At 41.3% G+C, this 26,012-nt stretch overlaps 1 protein-coding gene across 9 annotated transcripts in view; it reads right to left on the bottom strand.

Moving 5' to 3' along the window:
- Nucleotides 1–11,719, bottom strand: part of tns1a (tensin 1a) — an 84,577-nt gene extending 72,858 nt beyond the window's left edge. For 6 of the 9 annotated variants that reach the window (XM_061033042.1, XM_061033046.1, XM_061033050.1 and 3 more), the window contains exon 1: nucleotides 10,884–11,719. In XM_061033042.1, coding sequence (XP_060889025.1) covers nucleotides 10,884–10,979 — 96 coding nt within the window. In that variant the 5' untranslated portion in view covers nucleotides 10,980–11,719. Of the gene's footprint in view, nucleotides 1–4,113; nucleotides 4,321–10,883 lie in introns of those variants that run through there. The other 3 variants (XM_061033044.1, XM_061033049.1, XM_061033043.1) reach the window with 2 other exon arrangements.
- Between the last annotated feature and the right edge of the window lie 14,293 nt (nucleotides 11,720–26,012).

Genomic DNA, 26,012 nt, shown 5'->3' with positions numbered 1-26,012 from the left:
GGTGTCATGTCATAGATAAGTCATAATTTTTTACCATTTTAAAGCACTGATACCACATTTTTCTTCCCCTGTCTATGTCTACGCATCATGGGAGTGTGAATAAGTGTACAAGACCATAGATATGAGTTCAGCATGATATATTTATGGCTTTATATACAGCCGATCCCAGTGGACTGACACTGTGGGCCGGTTGCCAGATTGTAGTAGATCGCTCCTTGAAGCCGAGAAACTGTGTGTATCTTTGACTTCCTCCATGCGAATGTGTGCATGTGATGTTATATGCATGCATCACATATACCTCCATACATTTGTGTGTGCAAATGAGGGTGCAGCTGTAACGCTGTTTGCGTAAGTGGGTGATATGATCAATACCAGGTGCAGACAGAGACACAAAGATCAATGAGCTGTGATCATGAAGTCTAGGCCGCTTATGATCATTAGCCAGCTGCTAATGAACTCAGAATGCCATGTTTGCTAATTAGCTCTCCTCTCCATGAGTCCATGTCAGGGGAAAAATCTCACATAGGGCAAGAGAACAAAAGTGAAGTTGCTTTGAAAGGTAGAATGTCAGCATATCTTGGCTCCCTGGTGTTAACAGTGCCACAGCTTTATCTGTGCAGGTGTGTGACCTGTGCATCATCTGATTCTGACAACTTGCAGCATCTTGCCAAAACTACTTATACTCATATCGTGAAATGTGGGCTTTCTTTTTGATGCTCCTAACCTGAGAAACTCCTTGCCCATGGACGTAGACCTGTTCTGGGTATTTTTTGAGTCAGAACTCGGCATATTTAAAAATAGGCCTATAAATTGCTTTTCCAGTGTAAATATCTGATCCAAAAAAAGATAGATTTTCTGCAGAATAGGATATAATATTTAAGTATTTCAATTGTTTATATATCCACATTTCCAATGAAATGGAGATAAATGCTAATTTTGTCCATTGAACTTTATGGGCATGGATCAAGGCGCAGGAATGAGATGCAGGGGCAGTTAGTGCATGCAGTGCCCAGGGGAAGAAAGCTGAAGCTTGGTGGATGGGCCTCTGCTTGCTGCTGGTGGCATGGGGGCCTGCAGGGAGGCTTCTGGTCACATCGCATATAAATCACCTGGTCACAGATACACAGAACATTGTTTAGCCAGAGTGACAGCTACACTCTCTCTGAGGACAACCCTGACTCTCAAAGATATCCAGTGCCACCCGCCATGTACGCACAAACGCAGCGGTTCGAAAAACGAGAGCATGGAGGAATCTCATGTGGGGGCTGGAGGGGTCACTGGTTGCCGGTATGGCAGCTGAGCAGCGCATTAGGTGGACAACATCATCAAAACAACATATTGTACCATACTGTACTTCTTGCTTGAAAAACATCTGTTTTTAAAATAAACCAACACTATTCTGGAAAAGGAGAAAAATAAAGCAATACCATTCGGACAGCGCTTACAGCAAAGGGTCACAACCCCAACACAACAGACGCTGATGAAGCCACATGAGAGCACTTGACCCTCATAGTGTCCAGTATTAAAAAAAAGCAATTAATAAGGATTTCGACTCATTCGAGGATTATCACTCCGTTTATAAAATATATGTTTTCTTCTGTGATCAAAATTTTTCCCATTGAAACGGAAAAAATGCTTTTTGTCTGACAAATTAAGCAATTGATGTTTAATTCAAGAAAACTTACATGTCCTTTTAACACTTTGAAATCAAACTGTTCAAATGAACAGTACTAAATGTAGTTATTCCTAAAGAATTAGTCCATGTCCTTCAAACTAAAACTGATGAAGATGATTCTGATTCAGCCGCCAGGCCCACACATCCAGACTCTGAGACAGATTCATTCCCCGAGAATCTCCTCACTCAACGCAAGCTAATAACCAGGCAGGGCTTGCAGAAACACTCCTTATTAGAAAGGGGAAAATGACATTCCTGATACACGCCAGGCAACAAATGTACATACACACAGTCATACAGAGGTGACACACGAGGAGGAGGCGTGGCGGGCAGTAACAGTCCAATCAAAGCCTGATTGATTTGCAGAGCTCTCAGGGGATTCTGTTCAGTCAATAAGAGATTCTGTTAGACAACTCAAGACATGATGGATCTACCGTACATCTTGACTTACAGTGTTACAGCTGCCTTGGACTGGACTTAAGCACAGAATAGGAGTTTTCAAGAAGCTGACTATGTCATTGTCATTTCTATTGTTATTGTTATGTAACATCTTATCATTAAATCAAACTTCAGGTGGTCTAAAAGTTAAGTCTTTGAATCTACCTACCATGAGTTTAGAAAAGGCACTACAATAAAATGCATGCACGATTTGAAATGATTATGTTACTACATATGTACTTGTACTGTGCTTAAGTTGCTACTCTCCAGTAAAAAGATAGAACTAATTAATGTAGAGGGGCCATTGACTGCTTCAGAATAATCTTACAGGATTTTTTATCACAAATATTCTAAATAGTGATGTCATAGTGTTTTGATATTAGTGTTTTTTATTTCTAGCAGAGCTCTTTAGCATATCGTGAAGTAGTAACTGAACAGTCAGGCTGAAATAAGTAATCGGACAGTGCTGTTGAAACAAGCCTGCATTTGTGGCTGTTTCTGTCTTCATGTCAAATCTAATATTCTCTCCCCGTGTGTATGTGGTGTTTAATTATTAATAGCATGTATTTGAGGAGCTTTCTTAGAACCCGCCTCATGCACGTCACTCAGCCTCTACTCCTTTTCGTCCATCTCTTGCTGATGTCACACCTCACAATGCTCATCCGCTTTCCCTCCACTTGACTTTTTGTCATCGATTTAAAGGGCGATAACGTTAGATTCAAAGCCTTGCATCTGGACTACTCAATGTCTTGCTTTGCATATGAAATGCGTGGGTGCTTTTCCTCCATCCCTGCCTCTTTCCCCTCGCATCTAAATGGCTCTCTCCTCCACTGCAAGCTACAGAAAAGTAGGGCAGATGCCTCATTTAACACTTGGGTGCAATCATTACACACTGTATACATTATACAACCAAAAAAGCAATAAATTCACCTACTTCTCCAATAAAAATGGTGTAACACTGTAGCAGGGGGCATTTAAAGGCAGGTAATGTGGGAGGATGCAATATGTTAACATCATGTTCACTCGAATGTCTGTTTATGTGACTGTGGAGCCACTAAAAAGACAGATTTTGAATATGGTGCGTACAGAAAGAAGGTTTTCTCAAACAAAGAATGCATGTTGAGTTATAACCATGAATGTATGCTCTTCTGCAAGACAGTGCATCCTATCATGTCCTTTCTCATCCAGGTATATCCTCAGCGTACTCTCATGCATGCCAATGGTTTTTTTGTATCTTGACTTTTTCTTTCACTTTTAAAACCAAGATGCTGGGTTTAAAGCCCCCCTTAGGTTCCTGACACACTCACTCAGTCCCAGATAGGAGAAGAAGCGAGCAGCAGCAGATTAAATTATACAGGAGAAACCAGAAATAGCCCTAGTGCTGAGGCCACGTGGACTCGACGCAAGAACACGGCCATGCAAGTCGCCACAGAGAAGTCAAGTAGATTAGAACTGCCCAAATCAGGACATGGACTATTGTAGAACTGCCAGAAGGAAGCATCTGAACTTGACCTTTCATGACCAAAGGATGGAGGATGTTACTGTACTGTCTCTATGTTTGGTACGATCGGCATCGCAGCTGTGAAGGCATTGTATGTTTTGAACCAAGCCTCCTTCAAAAATATTTCCCCAACTTTAGATGAACATTATCTTTGAAAAACATGCAAGACTCTAAGGCAACAGTGGTGCTTCTGTGTTCTTATTTCAAAAGGAACCTTTGACCATGAACTGTTCACCTCTTTACACTTCACACATAAGCATAACCGCCCACTTGACAACACCATGCAAGGTCATGGAAAACATTTGAGAGCACAAAAAAGCCATTTGGTGGGACATAAATGACAAATATTGGTTAGGTGCACCTCCAACTACATCTTATTCATCTCCTGATTTAAAAAAATGAAATTTGCCACCATATTCTGGATATCTAGATGCCTCTACATGATGATGTTGACCCTTTTGCCAATCTCTGCATCCCCCATTTGTAGTTTTATTCTTACCCAGAACATGCAGGACAGGCAAACCCAGGTCCTGGCCCTCCCTGCCAGAGCTGAGGGCAGAGACACGGAGGGCATCTTGAAAAAAGAAAGGTGCCACTAAAGGGCTCTCCAGAATCAAGAAAGAAATCCACGGTACTCCAAGATATTCCCAGAGGTTCTACCCAGGCTTTGGTGCAGATCCATGCCAGACGTGCGAGGTGCACAGAGGGTGGGGAAGTGAATGCTGCTCTCGCTCTCTTTTTCTGATGGCCTCAGTCAGTCTCTTGCATCTAGCTCCCTCCCTCCCAGTCTTGGTCCTTCTCTCTCTCTCTCTCTCTTATTCTTGTTTGCCCACTCACTTCTGCCCTCCTCTCCCTCACTCTTGAAGTGTGGCAACTTTATTCCATGGAATAAAAGGGGGAGGGAGGTGAGTCCTGGCCCTTATTCTATCCCAAAACTCCCCTTTCCTCAGATGATTCCTGTTTGCCCCTCCTTTCTCTTTCCCCCCTGTTTTCCACATATACACGCTCTATTCATTGACCACCCTCCACCCCCATGCCTTCCTTGCATTGCATACCTCACCTCTCCTTTTTTACTCTAACTCTCCTCTGCAAGCATGCTCGCTCATGTCTGTGCTAATGTCACTTCAATTTTTCATTGGCAACCCCTTTTCCTGTTTCCAAATCTGCTCCTTCAAAAAGATCTGCCAGCAGCTGCGACGCAGACGAGTGGCCGGACAAACAGTGCAGAAGTCAGTGGCATGACACGCAAAAAAAAAGCTGAGCTCATCACGATGATATACAGTTATTGCATGCACATCTGTACATACACCGTCATGGATGAAATCAAAGAAAGGCCATGTGCACATGTGGGTTCAATAACAACCACCTGGCAACATGTGCATGACTCCTCCTGCAGTGAAAGCAGTAGTAGACATAGTTTACGTCTAAACGTGAAAAATGACAACACTTCCTCTCAAACTTGTAAAAAAAAATGACAAAATTGCAAAGCTGCAACCCATTCATGGAAATGTAAGCAATTCATTATCATACTAAACAAGTGGATGAAGAAATCTGCAAAGAAAACTTGCAAGAGAGCTACAAAATGGTACATTTACAATAGCAACAACTTTCATTAAGATGAACTTTTATGTTATTAGTTCCTGATGTAAGGTCTCAACCCAGCACTTTTTAAAAATCTCCCTATATATTCATATATTCACTTTATGTGCGTTTGGGATCTCCCCATGTCCTCTGTGTTTTCTTGTACCGGTCCATTGACATGCATGTATGCAAAAACATGTGTGAGGGATCGCTGCATCCATGTGTACATCCATATAAAGAACAGCACTGAATCAACATTATATCAGCGGTGCGGGCACATTACATCACTCCACAGTCAGATCCATAAAGGGCTAAGAGCCAATTCATTTTGAGAAAACACCCTCTATTGATCCCTACTGCACTCCATCACTTTCCAGTGTAACAGTTACCTCAATCCATAGGCTAACCTGACACATAATCTGTGTGTGTTTGTGTGTGCGTCTTCTCTCTGTACTCTATTAACAATGTTTCAGCCAAGAGCACAGTGTGGACATATTTTGGGGGAAATGCCATATGGGTGTTCACTCCACTGCTGCTTTTTCCATGAATTGGGTGCCTTTGTTTTATAGACATGAGAGCCACTTTTTCTCTGCAGCCAACTGGTCTAAACTGGGTTGCTAGCAGCCTCTAGTGGCCTCCAACCAATCTCTGCAGATGTTTAACACTAAACATTGCTTTTCAGAATTACACATATAAAGATTGTGCATGATTTTAACGCTGTTTTGTTCTGTTTGGGCGCAGCCAAAATACCCATTTAAACTATGCTTTGCCACCTGCAAAAAAGCATCGATTTTGGGGACCGCTATTGGGAGTGGTGTATTTTCTTAGTACAACATTTTTGCACAGTGAGGTCAGGTTCGTATTCCCTTATTCCCAATGCAACATGCCGGAGCTCAGTGAGAACACACAAGCAGGGATGCAGGCAGGCAGGAAGGCACAAGAACACACACACATTTATTCCCACTGAAATGGGCTCACAGAGAAAGGAATTTAAGCCATTGTTGGATGGTAAAAACCTCAATAAAATGTCATCTGCAGCCTGAAGTAGAAATTTAAAGGTCGCAGGGACTGTGATATATACATGTTTATAGACTAACAAATGCACAGTGAGAGTGGTATTTGAGCAAAAAAAAACTGAAAGAAAAACACACCCAAAACAAGATGTTCAAATATTTTGGTTGTGCTAGATATTCTGCGAGACGAGAAGAGAAAAAAAAATTCCACATTTACTCTGCAGCTTCCTTCTTCAGTCGCTGGAGAATCCGTCACATTAAAGCTTTAATGCTAGAATAACAAAGCATCCATCATGTTGAATGCCGGCCCAGAAAACTGCGAGCCATTCAGGGCAAGAGCCTGCCATTCTCTGGGCATGGCACCCCGGTGTGAAAGGTAAGTTTGGAGCAAGTCAAGTCAAGTTTGCTGAAATGTGCAGTTTAAATGAACTTGACTTGATTGAAGTTCAGAGCATGTGATGAATACAACGTGCAATGAATGATGTTTTTCCTCAGATGCTGGAGAGGCAATCTAAAAAGAGAGAGAACAAGGAGCCATTCACTGGACAGGTTTCCCATCACCCTCTTCTCCTCTCTTGTCTGCAGTACCGCCTGACGTGAATTTACTGCCCGGGGGACATTAGTTAAATGAATAGGGAGACAACAGGAGAGGTGAGGAAAACAAGGGAAAGAAAGGGAGACCCGAAAGGTTAGAGGGAGACAAGAGAAGAAGAAACAAAAGGTCGAGGGAAAGACAAAGAACGTGAAGAAAGAATTTAAGTAAAATAGAGTTAAGCAGAGGGACGAAGAGAAGAGGTGAGATAAGGAGATTATAAGAAAAAGAATAATTGAGGGTAAGAAAGGGAAATAGAGAGGAGACAAGAGAAGAGAGGGGGTTAAAGGGCACACGAGGGGGGGGGGGAAGAGACAAGGGAAGAGGAAATACAAGGTGAGGAAAGGAGGAAAAGAAGACAAGAAGAGTAGATGGACTTGAAGAACAGGAACAGTGGGTGGAAAAAAGATGGGAGTACAGAAATAAAAAAGAATGGGAGACAAGATGAGATTACAGTAAATAAAAGGATATACAAGCATGGGATAAAAGAGAAGGAAGACCGCAAGAGGAGGAGAGAGGAGATTAAAGAATAGAAGCCACAATGAGAGGAGAGGAGACAAGAACAGATGAAATTAAATGAAATAAAAAAAAATGGAAAAGAGGGACATAAGAGAAAAGAAAACCTTCTATGAGAAGAGGAGGCGCAGGGCAAGGAGATACCAAAAGACAAGAAAATGAGATGGACTTAAGGATAGACAAAGGACAATAAAGGGGAAGAAACATACATAAAATAAAAGACAGGGAGGATAGAGAATGTGTGCTGTTTGGAAAGAGAAAATGAAATGAAAAATAAATTAAAAAAACAACAAAGTGAGGCACACAGAAAGGAGACAACGCAAGACATGACTTGAATGACACGGAAGGAAAAGGAAAGGTAGGAATAAGGGATGAGGAAGAAGGAGAGAGGAGAAGGGGACACATACATGTACAGATCAAGTCAAGCTTAGTAAATGAAACAGAAGAGCACGAGGGGAGGAGATGAAAAGACAAGAGGCACAAGTGAAAAAAAAAAAAAGGCTACGATGAAAGGCAATCAAATGAAAGACAAAAAAGGAAAGGAGATGAAAAGAAGACAGGACACAAGCAAAAGGAAAAAAAACATTGGATATGGGAAGAGGATGTAAGGATGAGAGGGAATAAGGGAGAGAGAAGGAGGATAACCCCTCCATTGTAGTGTCTCCATAGTAACACACATGGAAAAAAAACCTTAACACATCATTCCCCTACCTTTCTATCTTTTTTCTACGTCGTTCTTACAAAACTGCAGCACATTCACATTCAAACACGCACATGCCAACAGTATTCTGCACCCCATCTCCCATTGTAACCTGGCTCCATCATGTGGGGACCGTGTGAGCCGCGTTGCCATGGAAACTGAACACCTCACAGCAGTCCTCGGAGGGAAGACACGGAGCCTTACCTCTCCACTTTCACCTCCCAGTCAGCCACGTGACCAGCTCGAGTGCTGCAGCTGGAGCCACAGAGCAGCAACAGACTGAATGGATGTCATGTGCACTGCAAGAAGTGCCCTAAAAACCTGTTCTAAGGCAACAAAAAAACATGTATATTTTTATCCTATGAAATACATGAGGCCAGTGAAGCGCTCTCTTGTCGATTACGTCCAGCTTAATGTATAAAAACCATCCACAAACATCTGTTGATGATCAGTCAATTGCTGTTGCAATAATTTGCTAACAGCTATACCTTACGTCTGATTCATCTGTGATAGAAATAAAAGCAAAAGTTGATGGTACAATCGAGAAACCCAGAACTATATAACAAGACGAGTTAATGACTTTTTAAGGACGAAATGTGCTTTTACTATATTGAGGGAAAGTTACATTTTTAAAGCATTTACTGGTAGTTCGTTATTGGTGATAACCATCTTTTTTGAGTCTTAAAACAAAAAAGAATATCAGAAACTACCACACTTTTTTTCCAATTAGAACAAGTGTGTATTATTCCATAAATTTGAGCTATTATCCTCAAACAAGTAAGAGTAGAGCAGGTTCAAACACGGAAGTCAGCAACTTTCAGATTTGATTTCAAAATGACCTAAAACAAGTAAGATTCCAAATAGTCTGACGAAGACTTTTATGACTCAAAACTTGTAGTGAGCGATTTGATTCATGGGTTTTTTGGAATGCAACTAAAGAAGTATGAAAATGTAGACCATAGCTAAGGGTACAATATCCATATCTTAAGGTTACATCCCTTGGGGCCAGCATCTGTCCCATTACAGTGTGTCTACAGGAGTTGCCGTCATGGCGAGAAATTTTTCAAAAAATGGTGCAAAACCAATTACCACACTGATGTATAGATTGGTTTTGTGTACTAGAGTAACAAAGAGTGTGAAAATTTGGAGGAAAAAAAAAGGAAGCCCTCTTTGTAGATTGAAAAAAAAAACAGGCCACTGCTGACAGGACAAGGTAAGCAAAAGCTGTGCTGTGACTGAATGAACATAATGGGTTGGGGCTTCATTGTACAGGGTCGAGGAGATTTATAATGAGTGTGTGTGTGTCTGCAAAGGCTGTAACAAGCGCCACACACATTTACACACACGCACATACAAGCGAGTGCGACAAGGGGAGTGTGGTGGTATTGAGAGCGGGTGTAGAGATAAGGAGCTGCGGCAATGAGGCGGGGGGGTTGCTTCTGGTGCTGGTGGGAGGGTGTTGGGGCTTGAAAAGATGGGCGGCTGCAGCACTGCATGCTACGGCGTCACTACCAGCAAAACCCCCCCCCTCATCACCGGACTTTATAACACCAATGCTGCCCAAACCGTTGTTATACACAACGCAAAGGGGTCCTAATCAAGGGAGAGTTACATCACTGCAACACTCAAGTTTCAAACCGTTTGATAGATAGTAGTATGAAGGGTTGAAGCGTTTAATTATGTAAATCAACCAAAAATTAGGATGAAAAATTTGGATATGAGGGTAAAACAGAGTCCCAAAAGGTGTCTACTTTAAGCCAATATTGGGGACAGATTATATTTAAAAACTGCTGAGGGTGCATTGAGCTGATATGGTCAGTGTTTCTGCCTTAGGACAACTGCAATGGAAAAAGGTCTCTGTTTGCTCTATAGAGATGCTGGTGGCGTTTAAAAAAGGCAGGGGACAGAAAAAAAAATCACCTCCAAAACTGTTCCCACCCATCACCATTCAGCAGAGGATCACCTCAGGCACTGTTTGGGGTGTCCTTACATGTGTGTAAGTGTATGTGTGAGAGGACATAGTGCCATTAAGACATACTAGAGTTGTTACACATGATTGATTATCTGCCAGAGTAGATCAAAAATGCAAAGATCGCCATTCCAGTTTTGCTAATAACATTGGCTTTGGGGAAACAGACAAAGAAGCAGATCATGCATTCAGCAGATACCATTCGTTTGGCTTTTCTTGCTTCTACACATGTGCCATAGAATGGAAATATGGCGCAGCGATGAAAGATCCACAAACCCTTTTTTTAAAAACGAGCAAATACAGCATGTGAGGTATGGCAAGAGATGAATGGGGAGAATCAAGGGCTCTTTCTTGGGACTATGCAAAATCCCAGTAATGGTGCATTAGAATTCTGCAGTTTTGAAAGCAAGGTGACCCTACGTATCAGAAGAAACTACCATTTGTTTCAGGTGGCTGCTGCAAGTGCAAGCTTTTTGGCATACACAAAATTCCATGTCTATCTAGAACAGCTGCTGGAGACTACTTGGAGATGTAACACTGACCTTGAATCAGCACTTAGAGGGACACCGACCAGTCTTCCAGGGTCTGTGGTCCATGACTAGTTGCCAAGCTGTTTTTTTTTACAGCTACGTCATTTGGTAGTTAAGGTAAAGCGGGCTAAATGCTTGGAATTGTTGGGTGGTATGATCTGGGACAAGGCCAATCCTGATGTATTTTACAAGTAGGAAGAGAATTCCAGATGTAGGTTTTGGGAATTATTGCAGAGAAAAAGCATCCTGCGTGATTTTGATTGTGAAATGAAAGATGGCATGTGCAGGAACTGTCCTCAAAGTCCATTGAATTCCTTCTCAGTCTACCATTCCCAGCAACCCCTTCCACCCCCTCCGTGAAGTCTTACCTTGTCTCGCTTGGCCCCCCGCAGAGGAAAGAAGCAGGCAAAGAGGAACTTGCCCCAGCTGATGACGGCAGCCAGGCACCAGTTGAGGCGAGCCATGCCTGTGTCTATCCCGTTTTGTCTGCCAGCCTCTTATCTCCGGGATAAGATCCTGCTCTCCTAAAAAGGAATGATCACCAGCGTAAAAAGACCCGGCGAAACAGGAGATCCTCTTTCCCAAGTCCGTGGAACAGAAATGAATAAAATCTTCCTTCAAGTCAGAGAACTGGGGATTCAATTTTCCTTTCAGGGTTTTTCTGGCAATTTTGGCTACCTGTCTGGGTATGTGTCTGCAATTCCAATTTGAGGGGGAACAAGGGGGGCCACTGTGAAGCTACTGGCGTCCCACAAACGGACTAGACCCTTGGATGGTCTGGAGGGACCTAAAGCATCAAGAGCCTAAAACTGCCTTTCTGTTTTTTCATCCATCTGTCTTTCCCTCTCTTTCGTCTCTTCCACTGTCACAGCCCGTCTCGATGAGTCAGTCTTCAAAGTGTGATGAGCATCGTCGGCTGCATAATGCGAAGAGCCTGTCGCTGATCGACGACACTGTTACCTATACACACACGCACACTGCCATGTCCACTCTCACTGTCTCTCACACACACACATTCAAGCACACGTACGCTCCCCTGCAAAAAAAAATCGCTGTCCTGTCACATACATCCACAAGCAGAAGAGCCCCCCTTCCAGTCACACGGCTCTCCTCCAAGCTCAGGATCCCCGGTGCTTCACGCTCATACACTCCGCTTACACACACTCCTCTCTCTCGCTCGCTCTCTCTCTCTGTCTCTCTCACACTCTTTGCTGCTCTCTCACACATACACACATGCACTGATGCTGCAGCACTTACTCAGCCAGCGCGGGAGGAGGGGAGCAGAAGAGTGAGGAGGGGGGAGAAAAGGAGAACTGACTGGGAACAGAACGGTTGAGAGAGAGAGAGAGAGAGAGAGAGAAAAGATGGAAAACAGAAGGGGTTTTTTGTTGAGAATGACATATTGAGTGTATTTGTTCAGTGTTTATATTTCAGAGTTGGAGCCCAGCGACGCTGAGGAGAAGACGATGATGTGCATGTGAGCGAAAGAAGTGCGCATCAAGTAGTGATCACTGGGAGAGGTGCAGAAGCAACAGAATGAACTGAAAGCCTGAATGGGAGTCAAAATGGACGGATGGGAGACATCAAGAGGACAAGAATGACAAAAAGGAAAGCGGAGGAAAGGCATGAGGGGAAAATGTGTTTGAGGTTATTCAGCAGAGTACTGGTGAATACACACCAAAACATGCGCAATATGTACACACAAACAGACACGCAGCAGGCGTCACGGTGCAAGGCAGATACAAGGCAGGCAGAGGGTGAGATGATTGTAGAGTGTGTGGAGAATTGGGTCGAAGAAGGGAGGAGAGAAAGAAAGGATAGAGGATGACAGAAGAGGAGAGGAGCTGGGTGTTGAATCATTGTGTCTTGGGTGATTATTTCCCTCACTCTCTCTCGAACACACACACACACACACACAACTGCAGGTGGTGCACAGGCTCGTTCACTGTGCTGCAGTCTCTCTACGCTTCAGTGGGAGCACATTTTCACTGCAGAACGCTTTTCTCTGCTACACCCCCCCCCCCCCCCCACCCCTCCTCCTTTCACCCCCAATCCCCAACCCCTCCCACCCAGCACACCACTGCCACACCAACGCAATCACAACACATCAAAGCAATGAGCGAGGGAGATAAAGTGTACAGAGAGGATGCTGTTCTGTCAACCAAAGCTAGCTTAGCCTTAGGGGTGGGGGTGGGGGTGGGGGTGCATGGGCTGTTTGGGGGAACATAACACTAATTGGTGGCCAGATGGAAATGCGACTGCAATAAAAGAAATACAAATCTTTACATTGACAGAGAATTGCTCCCATCAGAAGCTCTCCTAATATTATCACATATACTTAAATCTGCTGAGTACACTGTATGTCATCTACCAATATGTTCCTCTATGAAAAGAATCTTGATTCAATTAAATATTTTGTCAAGGTTTGACTTTAAGCAGCAGAGAAGGACCAAAAAACAAAAATAAAATGCTAGACTGGTGCAGATGAAGGATTTATTAAGAGTAAGATTGCTTTTGGGCAGGTTATGGCAAGTGTGCAATCTGTTCTCAAGTAACTGGCATGCAGGTAAGCATGTATACAGGTCAAGGATTACTAAAAAAAAAAAAACAGGAAGAAGCTTAAAGGCACAGAGCAATGAACTTACCCCCCCCCAAAAAAAGTAAAAACGAGGGAACATTTGAGAGAAACCAAGGGAGAGGTTGGAGAATGGCAGTAGGATCAAGAGGACAGACTTCCCCAAAAATGTTGAATATTTCACTCATCCATGATGGACGATATCATTTTTCAGCACACACGTACCATTATGTGACCTTAGTAGAGGACTTGGTCTTGAAATAAACAGACTACCAGAAGCGCAAGTAGCTAACACCGTGCAGCACTGTTCAATGATTACCAATCACTTGCCCGAGCTGCAACCAATGCTACATTGGGGGAACAGTAAGGACCATTAGAAAAGTTTCAAAGAGCACCAGAAGTAGACATCAACTCTTATTAAAAAAAAGAGTTATTTTATTCTGTTATGTATGCATTTCTATATCCACAAAGTAGGAGTTTCGAACTTTTTGTTTTCTAGTAATAGTAAGAATTTGGGTGTATTGCAAGCCAACTACATAATTGAGAGCCATTCTTTATTCGGAGCAAAACAGGCTCCTGAGGAAATTCTGTTGGTTCTTCCCTTACTGTAACGGATGGACCAACACAAAAACCTGACATATATCCTTTATGTCTCCAATGTGGCTGCTATAGATAGACACTCCATGTAACAACACAAATCTATGCATTGCTACTGTACTTCACAGAGGCAAACGGGCCCAGAAATTCAAAACAGACTGCATTTCTCCTCAATGTCAACATTATTGATGTGGACCTGCTTTTTTTTCCACGGAGCTATTGTTCTGTTTTACTTTAGGAAATTTGCTATTTTTGGTGCACCCCTTGAAGAGAGAAACCATTTAAGCATCAAATTTTATACAGGATTGCAGTAAAATGAAATATGAATAGGGTGGAAAGACTCATTCTGTTGTGTCCATTTTCATCCTTACTCAGAGGACATTTTACTTCCTGCAGCACAGATAAATGAGGAACATGTTTTTGTAAAGCACCGTTTTCTTCAGGCAGCATGTACTGTACATCTCAGTGTGAGACTGGGCTTCTGTCCCAGTCACTTGGCAATACGCTGACCTTTCTCATTAGACATAAGCAACTTGCATAATCACTGCTGACTTCTATTGACTGGACTGTCACACTGCCTATCCGTTTGACTGGAAACCCCATGAAAAAGTGCAGCCTGCCAAAAAACTTCTCCCTCAATGACTTTCCCCTGTCAACTGCAGTAGGATCGGAATCTATCATTTTTCACCAAGTGCACAAAAACAGGGACTTTGCAATGTAAGCTTTGATTTATCATCTGTTGCCTCAAAGGCTTTCTGGTAACACTATATCAATATGTATTACATGCTGGATATTTCCCCCCCCTTCACAAATACATGCTTACTTCATAGTCATATACTAAACACTGTCCCTTTATGTTGTCATTTTGTTTCAAGGAAAACGTATAATGATCTTTACGCCAAGTCTGAACACTTAGCTACACACTCTCATTGTGTGGATTTTCACTTGCCAAGAGCAAGGTTATACATTTTTCATTACATGCAAACAAAATCTAATTGAATCTAACTCATGGTAATGATTTTCAAAATCAGGATCGTCATAATGTCTTATACATACAGAGCATCTTTCTCTAATTGTTGATTCAAGGAGTGATGAGGTTAACATGTTTGTTCACGTGTAATTTCAAGACTGAGTGTTTGTTTTTTGTGGGATTGGTTTGTGTAATGCAATTTATGTTCTGGCAGTAATGCACAATACATTTACCTCTACCACTACTGAAGCACTTTCAGTACCTTAGCATGGCTGGGTGGGAAAACCTGAATTGGGTTATATTGTTCCTACTGTATCCAAAAGAATGGTTTGTCATTTTAAGGAAACTGCTCATACACTTGCCAAGAGAAAGGAAAAAGTAGGCGACACAGTATAAGGTCAAGTTAGAGAAATGGAGGGCAGACAAGTCTGCATATAAGTGAATGATGAGGTGTGTGATGGGACCCTAATCTGCTGTCTGCATAGTACAGTGTGCCCTCTGAATGTGAATTGGATGCTGGTGCAGAAAGCTGAACTCTGCACCTGCCTCTTTCTCTTGTTTATATTGTAGCTCGTATACCAAGCGGACCATCTGTCAGTATAAGCCCGGACCACCAGGAAACTATCGTTTTTTCTAAGACTGTATGCTAATGTTATAGCAACATCATCTTACCTATCATCTCTTTCAACTGGTGTCTCCCTTAAGGACCTCTTTAAGGAGACTTTGGACTTTTTGGGAAAACATTTTCTCTTTAATCTCTGAGTTGATGGAGTAGATTTGTACAATTAAGCCCTGTTTCCACCAAGCGGTCTGGTTTGGTTCAGTACAGTTTGGTACGGTTTGGTATGGCGAGCCCTGACCTTGCTTGCGTTTCCACAGCCAACCATACCATTACTTGGCAAGTGGAGTGAAGCAGAATGGTGATAGCCGCGTCAGCTACATAATAGCGTTGCATCATAGCAGCATGTTACAGTGCAGCCCGCCAATAAATTCATTGAAGAAGAGTGCGACACAGTGAACAATGTGCAACTATGGAGGACATAATGCATAGGTCTTCAATTCTGAGGTTGTCCATGGGCAGAGCTATGGGCTTACATTGGTGTGAAATTACTTTCTTGAAATCCACAGGATATTTAAACATAGTGTGTTTTGTGTTTGTCCTTTATTACCGCTCTTCACATGGGAAGTGACGATTTTTTCAACCAATCAAATGACTGCAGTGTCTAACTCCAGCCTTTAGGGTTGGATCAGTACGCTTGGCATTCCAACAGTAGGGTAGCAAAAAAGTAGGACGTGCAGCTCGGTTATTTTGTTACAATTTCCAACTTTTGACAGTGGAAATGCCAATAAATGTGTACCATACTGAACCAAACTAAACTGAACCAGACCACTGCTTGGTGGAAACTGGGCTTGATTGTGTTTTGACTCTAAGCATGAAGCTTATACCACCATCAGCTAACTAAGTTGAATCAGACCAAGTATTTGCCTCATAAATATAACCCCCATAAACTGTATTTTTGTTGGGGTAGTCAAATGAGGGACTATAGTAAACCACATTTGTAGATATGTAACTGTGGTTATTTGTAATTTTGCATGAGGTTATGACTAGTTCCTATTTCTCTTACTCCTTTCCTCTTCAAAATGAAATTCTGTTTTATTTATGTCCCTGTTTACCCCATTTACTCCCTCTTTTTGGGTAAGGTGACAACTAGTACTATACTTCCATTTCCAACTCATTACCTGCTCAGAAAAGGTTTAAATTTGATTGAAAGAATGTATTTGATAAATATATAAATCAATCAACATATCCATACATTCGTATAACTTTATCAACAGTTTTCTTCTAATATGCTTTGAAACAAATGACTTAACACACACACTAACATGCCCTTGCACGGCAAAAAGGTAGGTCCTAACACCAGGTTGCAGGGTGCCATACATAATACATCATAACTCATAATAATGCAGACACCTCGTTGTTTCAGGAATGCCCCTCTTCATCACATCTAATCCTAGAGAAAGCACTGCAGAGACAGGCGTGACCCTCGTGTCCTGTGATCAATGATTCAGTCTATTAAGTGAAGGTGCTTTGATCAGTAATTCTCAATGACACTGGATCAGCGTACCTGAGAGATCGCTAAATGACTACGTATTTTAGCAAACTGTCTGAAGCTAAATTTGATGTAATTAACAACTATCTTTAAGTGAGTGGTAATCCGGGAAACCATGTTGATAAAAATCATTTTTGTATTACACTTATGAGGTGTATGGAGTCCCTCTGTCCGGAATATCCTCCAGGTGACAGGTTTATCTTTAGCAGGAGCAAATTATTTGCAGGGACAGGGAAGCACTTGGATGCGCTTAGAGTAGAGGTCTATGAGCGGTGACACTTCCGGGACCGGCTGCCAAGGGAAACTTAGTTATCCAGCAATGTCTATTCCCCTCCCCCAATACACAACGACACATATACATGCACACATAGACCCACAGTGACTTCCAACCTTTCTTCAAACCCTGAGGGAATAGCAAAGAGACAAGGGAAGGAGTGATGATGAAGCTATTGACAGAGAAGTGAATCTATAATCTCTCAGATCATTAGTGAGAACGGTCTAGACCTGCAATTTTTGTAAAGTGTCTTGAGATCACATTCTTATGAATTGTCACTCTACAAATACATTAGGATTGATGAATTATTTATTAAAACAGAAAATGTGTAATTGTAATGTTAAGAATTGACCAATACCCATGAAAACGAAATGTGTACCACTGCAAGAACTGATCACAGATGAACTAGAAAGTTAACATCGAACTGTGGCTAACTTTTAGAAATGAAAGAATGAGCTATAATTTAACAGTTCACCCTGGTTTTCAAATCTTCATATGTGGATATTTCTAAATTCAAAATCTGCCGCTAAAACCATCATTAAATTACACTAGTTACATTTTCAAATGGCAACATTTTCAGGGGTTAAGAGTCATATGTATGACCTAAAGTTTAGAGCAGCAAAGCATTGATGATCGGTGAATTAGCTTCAATGTCTATATATTTTCACTTTTTAACATATTGGGGAAAAATGCTTTCTTTTGCTCCTCTCTTCAAATTTAATTCAACTAATTACTTTAAATTAAATTTGAGGATTTGTTATTTTTTTATTTCCCCTGACACATAGAACTGTCAGATCCTTATGGACTCTGTTTCCTAGCATTATCAAGCATTCCACATGGTCTTTTGTCAGTTTTACTGTCTTGCATTCTTGACAAAGACAGCTGATCTGGGTTCAGCCACAGCAGGTAGAAGGTAATCAGTGATGTAAATGGCCCTGATACGCTGCAATCAGGTATCAGCCAGACGACAACAGCGTATTGCACCTCAACAGCACAGTTATCATGGCAATCAGCTGCAGTCCGAGGCGAAATTAGAATCGACCCCTGCCTCTCTGCTCCATCCTTTAAATCATGTGCACTATGCAGCTTTCACTTTATTGAGCCATGAGCAAGTGGGAAAGGCTGATTCTTGATTGAAATTTGTGAAACTGATATATGAATGGCACAAATACAAACACGTATTTGCATGGCTCTTTCCAAAATAGACCAGCTTATTCGTAATATTTTAAAATGACTTCCACTTCCAATCATGCTGCATACAGAGGAAATTACAACAACAATCATTGGTGAGCACAGCTGCCCTTGGTAACCTTGCTCCCTCCAAGCAAAGCATGCACAGAGTAATAAAATTAACATTTATGTGCCATAAAGCGCACAAACACACTAAAGCTATCATTGTCATTTTCGATGTGGTTTGTCATTGAAACGTTTCAAAGCCTATAAAATCAGAATCGTTGTCCTCTTTCTGGTCATCATGGGATGTGTGCCTGGAACACAGCAGCAGGACAGTGTATTGTGTCTATTTTCATTTGGAACAATCTTGGAAAAAGCCTGAGGGGAAGCTATCCCCTCCTCCCTTATGTTGGAACATCCAGCTCATAGCTCACGTCCCGCTGCTGACTTGGCTGTTTTCCAGTAGGGTTTGTGGCATGCTTTTAGCCCCGCTAATGTAGCTACCTATGTAGGTTAAAGACCCCCTTGTGGACGACAACACACACCAGTGCCAGGGGAGACATCTCAAGGTGAACACAGTGATCATACACTCCCCCTTTAAAGGTGGCAGCAACAATAAATAGGACAACAATGTCGGACTGACACATTTTAGCTTTGATTGATTTATTGCCAATGGCACAGGATAAAGAGATATTCAATCAGGACAAATAATGGTGAGGTTTCTCCCTATGGGTATCATTCTAGTATAGTCAAATAGCTTTAAAATATTGAATTTAATCACCTAGTAAGACTGTTCTGGCTGTTTTTGATAAAAGCTCAATAACAAGAATATCTACAAAAAATTAAACATGCAGGAAAGCCAGTTTGACCCCCCCGAAAGATGGGACCCTTTCCATTTAATCCCCCATTCCTGTCTGCTACGCTTAGGAATTTTCAGACCCCTTAATTCCCTAAATGAGCCAAGAAATCGATAGGAAGACTACAGGCCTTTACTCAGTCTAATTATACACATTTATCACCAATCACAGCCTTGGATTTGAATACATTCTGCTGAGACTCTAAGGAAAAGTGACAGTCCACTTCAGTCCAGCTCATCCGTAAAGCAAGACTCAGCAATGTGATATCAAGATAGGAGCAAATTGCAGAGCTGGGGATAATAACCATGAAACCAGAGGGAGAGAACATAGAGTAGAGACCAAATTTCCTCTGGATAATCACCCAACATGCATTTCAGATTGTATGAGTTCAAGCGGACAGAGAAGCACATCCCTTCACTCACTTAAAGCTGTTCACAAGAAAACACCCTAATCCTAGCAATTACTGTGCAGCGGGAAGATGCTGAGATCTGTCTGGACCAATTTGGATTTGACTCATTGGGCAATAGAGATAAAATCAACAATGTTGTCCCATGTTCTTGGCCAAAGGGTTCTTGCTGACACCTAGTTGCTAGGACCTAAACATTACCATGTGCAGACCTTTTGTCTCTCAAATGATGCAAAACTATTTACCCAACCCAGGCGTCTTGTAATTCATGCTATTGGTTAAAGACAATGCAATTCAATGATTCAAACTTCTGATTCCATGAGTGTGTTTTGGGCTACATGTCAAGTCCAGTAAAACTTTTTGTAAAAAAAAAAAGAAGCCAAGGTACAGCTTTTGATATGCCCTTTGTCTTGTCATTCTTTCCAAACAAGAATTTCTTTCAATTGCAAGTACACTATGGCCTTGAATAAGACAGCGTTAAAAAACGGTGCAATATAAAAACATGGTAGAAAGGACACACTGGATATGGCCAATGTTTAACTGTCAGACTGAGTGACATTACATTTACATAGTAATACAAAAAGTGGTTGGCTTTTTAAGCAAATAAGAACATCAGGGAAATAGAAAGAAAAATGAACAAGGACAAAACCCTTCCCACTCGTCAGGCATTGGAGCAATTCCCTTTCCTCTAAATCTTCTTATCTCAACTGAGAGGCAGAGAGAAGGGGGGGAAAGGGACAAATGGAAAAGGACAGAGCAAAGCTGAGAGAAAGAAAGAAAGCATCACATAGAGACAGGAGGGAGGGGGTGAGATATTTGACTACTGAAAGAAAGATTCAACGTTCTGTTTTTATTTGATTCATGATTCTTTTCTGATGTTATTTTTTATTGTTATTTTTAAAAAGCACAAAACTACTTGGTTAAGATTGATTGTTTTCATGGTTAAACCCAACAACAAAATGCTAACAGTGACCTCCAGCATCACACCACAATCCACCCAAAACTCTGACTTGACAGGCAACAAATGTGGTGCATGCTATTCTCGAATAACATATCTTACAGATTTTAACACAATTATAGTGCAGTCTGCAACCTGAGTGGTGCAGCTACGGGTGCTAGAATGTAAAACAACAACAAACAAAGCAAAAGCTAACCTCTTTGGCTTGGGTTCATGCCTGTTAAGAACAGCCATGGCTCACAAGTTTAACAACGCCTCTTGCTGAGAATAGGTTAATTCACACTCCAGGAAGAGATGATGTGCTCATTCAAAAATATTTTTTGTAAATCTGAAGGGTCAGAATAGCTCAAGCTAGCTGTGTTCACTTGTCTGTGGGTTTGTGCCAGTGGGACCAGGTGTTGTCTTCTGCGTACCTGTACTTGCCCATTGCCTCGCTAAATGTCAAGGGGACCTTTACGGAAGACTTTAGATTGCCATTTTCAAAATAAGATCTGTGGACCAAGGGGTAATGGCTTATTACAACAAGAAGAGCAAGGTGACATGTTTTTTATTCATTGGTTTTTGTACATTTTGGACGAAAAACCTTCCCATAGGACTGAAACTGCATTTATGTAAATGTGTGAAGGTACAAGGTGAAACGTTTACACAAGGAGAGTGCAAGCCAGACAAAAGAACATGAATGCAAACAAACAGACACAGAAAGATCGCACAGTAGCTAAAGAATTTGAACTGAGGCCCCTGCTCTGGACTTTTAAAGAAATTAAAGGGATAATCTTGCAAAACTATCTTAAATAAATTACTCAATTGCTAAGTTGAATGCACAATTGATAATAGTCGGCTAAAACACAAAATTTCTATGCTCAAAAGCTGACATGGCCTGATTTTGCACGTACAGGAAACACATGGCTGTAGACATCAGGCATCAAACCCAGCTGGCACTCAGCTGACCAGACCAATGGTGATGTTTTCCGGGACATATTTGCCTGGTGCTCCGCCTGGTACCGGTGCACTGTTGCCATGGGAGATGTTTATGTAAGCCATGCCTAATCCTGTTAACTGTTACTGCGGCTGCTGAGCAGCATAAGGGTTTCGGCAATACCCCACTGCAATAAATGTCTTCTATCTTAAGTACTTCCATTGAGTGCTGAGGTTTATGTTTTCTTGAAAAAAAAATGAAAAATGGGAATATGAAGTTATATTTTTAGGCTAAAGGAGAAAACGAGACAAAATTAAATAGAGGCAAGAGAGGAGACTGGGTGCCTTCAAATTTACATTTTGAAGTGTTTTTGACAGACATTGTTTTTATTACTAAAGCTATATAACATATATTGAAATCAAATCCTTACACAAAGTTAATTACATAAACTTAGATGCCATCCCAAGAAAGTAAAGATTTTCTGTCAGCATAGTAGGTCAATAAGAACAAAAGAACATTTTTCTTTTCTTCTTTCTAACACTAGTATTATAACCTAATTAGAATATGCATGACAACATGTAGGTTAAATGCCTCAGTATGACTTTGATTAAAATAATCTTAAAAAACAGCATGTTTCAGCATATTTTATGAATGTGAAAAAACAACAACAACTGAGACACATTACAACCCAATGTGAACCTCAGGTCTTATCTGGAAGCTAAAAGGGGCTTCTTTTCCATTGGAAGCATGCCTAGTTTCCTTCCATAATATGAGTATTTTGCCAAAAGAAAACAGCCTGCCATTGCAAATGACATATTTTGGCCAACTAGTGACCTACAGTAATTAAGATTCAATATCATATTTATTACAGAGCAGGAGAGTCAATGAAAGGAGACAAAGCAGAAGTTATGTTAAGCTTAGAAGGAACCGGCGATGCATCCTCCTATCCTCATTTCATTTCCTACTTTGGACATTACGCTGTCACTAAAATGGATTTTTCTCCCCCTGGACAATCCTAGGCATCATGGACCATAAACCTCAACCCAACTGCCTTATCTTCAACCTTCCCACTGCCATAAAATATATCCTTAAAACAATTTTAGAAATCACCTTTCAGTTAAATAAATCACTTTAGTTCAGTATTCCAACACCTTCCATGGGAGAGGAATGGCAAAGGAGAAGTCTAAGCCTAATTATCCCGATTAAAAAGCAGAGAGTATGAACAAGTCATACAAAAGAGGATTATACAGACATGAAAGAGGAGAGAGTGAGAGAGAAATAGAGCAAAAGATATATAAGAGAGCTCATGTTAAGGCAGACATGGATGATGGGATGTCACATGCATGCAGCCTATAGGCCTCAAAAAAAAAGATTGGACAAGGAAACTATGCATCCCTGTCTCCTGGTATCCTCCCCCCATTATCTGTTCTCCCTTTTGCTCCATTAGCTTTACTACAGTCTCTTGGCTGAGGAATCAGCTATTGTACAGTTGATCATGAAGGTCAACAGTAGATCAATTGAGGCTTCAATAATGTTTTGCAGTCAGTCATAGAGGTTTCCCTAAGCCAACGGTGGCACTTGGGTGATACAGACATTACTGTCATAAATGCAAGTTGGCTTTATTCATGGTGATAGAAGCAAAGAAAAACACTACAGCTTTTACATTTGAAAAATAAAAACTATATGTAAGCACACTCACAGATATGACATGTTAACTAGTAAATGGCAGCCATGATTTTTGTAAAATAAGCAGCAAATTGACAGCAGCCAGGCCTCTAGCCCTTTCACCACAGTTTTGTTCTACTCAGCGTATCATCATCACTCTGATGCATTTGCTGATGACAGCACACAGAGGAGTATTTAAACAGTAGCGCCCCAAATCGCAAGAGGACCACAGGACCTTGGCCTCATCCCAAAACCACCTTTCACCAACTCACTCCGAGAAGCAGAAATTCATAAAGACACTTAACTTATATCACGATTATCACTCATTATAGTCATTAGTTAACCTCATATTTAAAGAATGTTTTTCCAAAGGCAAGGTCACACTCCCTGATTTACTGCAGAGTATTATTGTGACATGATTATCATCAATGTCTGTGCCAATAAACCTTCAGGATAAGCTTGCTTTATGACAAAAGAATCAATAATAGCTTTTGTCTATACATATGTTTGGTTTTTCAGACTTGCAAATAAGATTTTTTTTAAAGTCTGTAACAAAATGTGATAGCTTATTTGGACCTAAGGAATGGTGATGAAAAGCACTTGGCCCTTTTTGGGAAAACTATACTACCATCAGGCTATGGTTTGCTGCGATCAACAACTTCATTTTGTATGCCTTTGGTTTACAGGGATTTAAATAACCTTGGTTCAGCAAAGCTAACATTTTCTCATTTGCTGAAAACATATATGTGGATAAGCAGTTTTTCACAAGCGCTATAGTTGACTTTTACCTGCAAGCGCAGCACAGCAGTTCAGTCATGTATAACATTTCCAATCGCTGAGGACCATGTAACATCAGGACTACACGCACTATGATTCATCCTGTGTCCCTTACCAAGCAGTTTAATGTAGAAGCCAGCAATAAATGTAAAGGGAGATAATTTCACGTCCTCACCTTCGTTCCATTATCTACCAAAAGGTGAAAGTACATTTTCACTCTCTTTGGACTGAGTTTGCTGTTCGCATCTGCCGAATGTCTGTTTTCCATGGACATACTAGCTGTCCTGCTAGATTTTACAGATGCCAGGAGCCAGGAGTGCAAACAAGGTTTAAAACTTACACCAAGCTCATTAGAGGGGAGACGAACCAGCAGCTGTCAAACACCATTTTTGTGCCAGCTCAGCAGTAGCACCAATGGGGTAGCAAAGTTGTAATTAAAGCCGTGCCATTAGATAGTAGGCGGTAGGATGAGAAGCCCAGACATGGACAGGCAGAACACATATTTTAACCTTTTAAAAGAGCTTTAAGGATGATCTCTCACAGTAATATTTGGGAAGGACTTTTGGTCAGCCATAAACTCTTGAGTACAATGGTAAATTTGGCAAATTTCTTACAAAATTGACGTAAGAAAACATCTAAAAAGATTCAGTGGTAAACCTACCTGGCCTCAACATGCATAAATCAACTCTCACCCAAACCTAAATCTAGCCTAAGTCATAGAAAGCGAGAACACCAACAACAATCTGCATCTAGCCTTAAAGCACATGATGTTCAGAGCTGACAGCCAGTCCAGACACTTTGAATCAAAGATCGAGACCTGTGGCCAAAAAATAGGAGCCTACTTGGAACCATTTGACTGACCAACTTGCTGCATTTGGTCAACGGTTATTACATTAAGACATCTGTTTAAAATTCCTAGACTTGGGATTTTCATACACATTTGATTATTCTGTATCTTTCCATTAATGGCCGCAGTGCTCCCTATTTGTTTCAACACATGAAGTTAGGGTGGTGAAGTTGATGTGCTAGCATAAAACAACAATTGCACTCTGGTTTCCTCAACCCCAGCGTGGATGGCGATGCAAAGCTATTGTAGAAAGCGTGAATAAAAGTGAAGGCATCAGGAATCACTTCGTTGTTGCTATCATCCAAGTCTGACTGTCTTGTATGCTCATAAGTAGTTGCCTGTACAGTATGTGCACAAACTTTTAATGGAAGAAATTCCTTAAGCAGTTAATTCATGAAACATTTTAGACTCTTTTACCACATGCTGCTATGGTGTAATTGATTGTGACGCAACAAAGCTGACAGTATACACTATGACACACCCGGTGAGAACTGTCAAGGTGTCTGTCCAGGGACTAAAAAGTGGATCAGAGCAGCATGGAAGCTGAATGTGTCCTCTCAGGCTGATTCAATTGTAAGTGCAATTTATATTCCCATTGATCTTTCACACAGGAAAGTTACTTTTCAGTTTGGGATGTTTTAGTGGCCAATTCTGTGTTTCAAAGGGAAATGCTTTTAAAGGGACAGCAAACAGGGGATTTGATTGGATGTGCCTGATTTCAGTACTACTTTAGCGATAGATATGTCATGTCCTTTGAATCCTCTGAAGTTGAAAATGAGATATTTTCAGAAAAGTAAAAACATGAAGTATTATTCAAGGCAACCTTGTCAGGGTCTAACTCCCCAGTAACTGCGGAGTGTGACTCTAATTCCTCTGTTAGAGTCTTGAGATATTTATAGCGGTATGTTTTGTAATGTAATCAGTATATGTGCTTTCCTTTGCATTATTGAGGGGAAATAAATATTTATGATACAGCCGTGGCACACTTTTGCACTCTGCTACTTGAAGAAATCATGCAACATATTCAATGTGACCCACATTCAGCTTAACAGGTTTCACTGCCTTGGACACACTTCTCACCTTCTATCAATCTTCACGCATGGACAAGAAGAAATATTCACATGCAAAAAAAAAAAATGCAAATCATCACACACATTATGTGCAGATCAGCAGCAGCAGTTCTGTTATCAGGCCTACTGGAGGGTTTGACATTGTATAGTTGAAGAGTGTGTGATATGAGGAGTGACCTGAGTGTGTGCAGGGTAAACGGAGTGACTCCCCGGGGGGCAGCTTGTTCTCTCTAGCCCTCTTTTAGAGTTCAGACAAGTCCCAGAATGCAGAGAGATTAATGAAGCTGCACTGGCACTGTGA

Source organism: Labrus mixtus, chromosome 24 (assembly GCF_963584025.1).
Source record: "Labrus mixtus chromosome 24, fLabMix1.1, whole genome shotgun sequence".
Lineage (NCBI taxonomy): Eukaryota > Metazoa > Chordata > Actinopteri > Labriformes > Labridae > Labrus > Labrus mixtus.
This window is presented reverse-complemented; position numbering and strand designations above follow the sequence as displayed.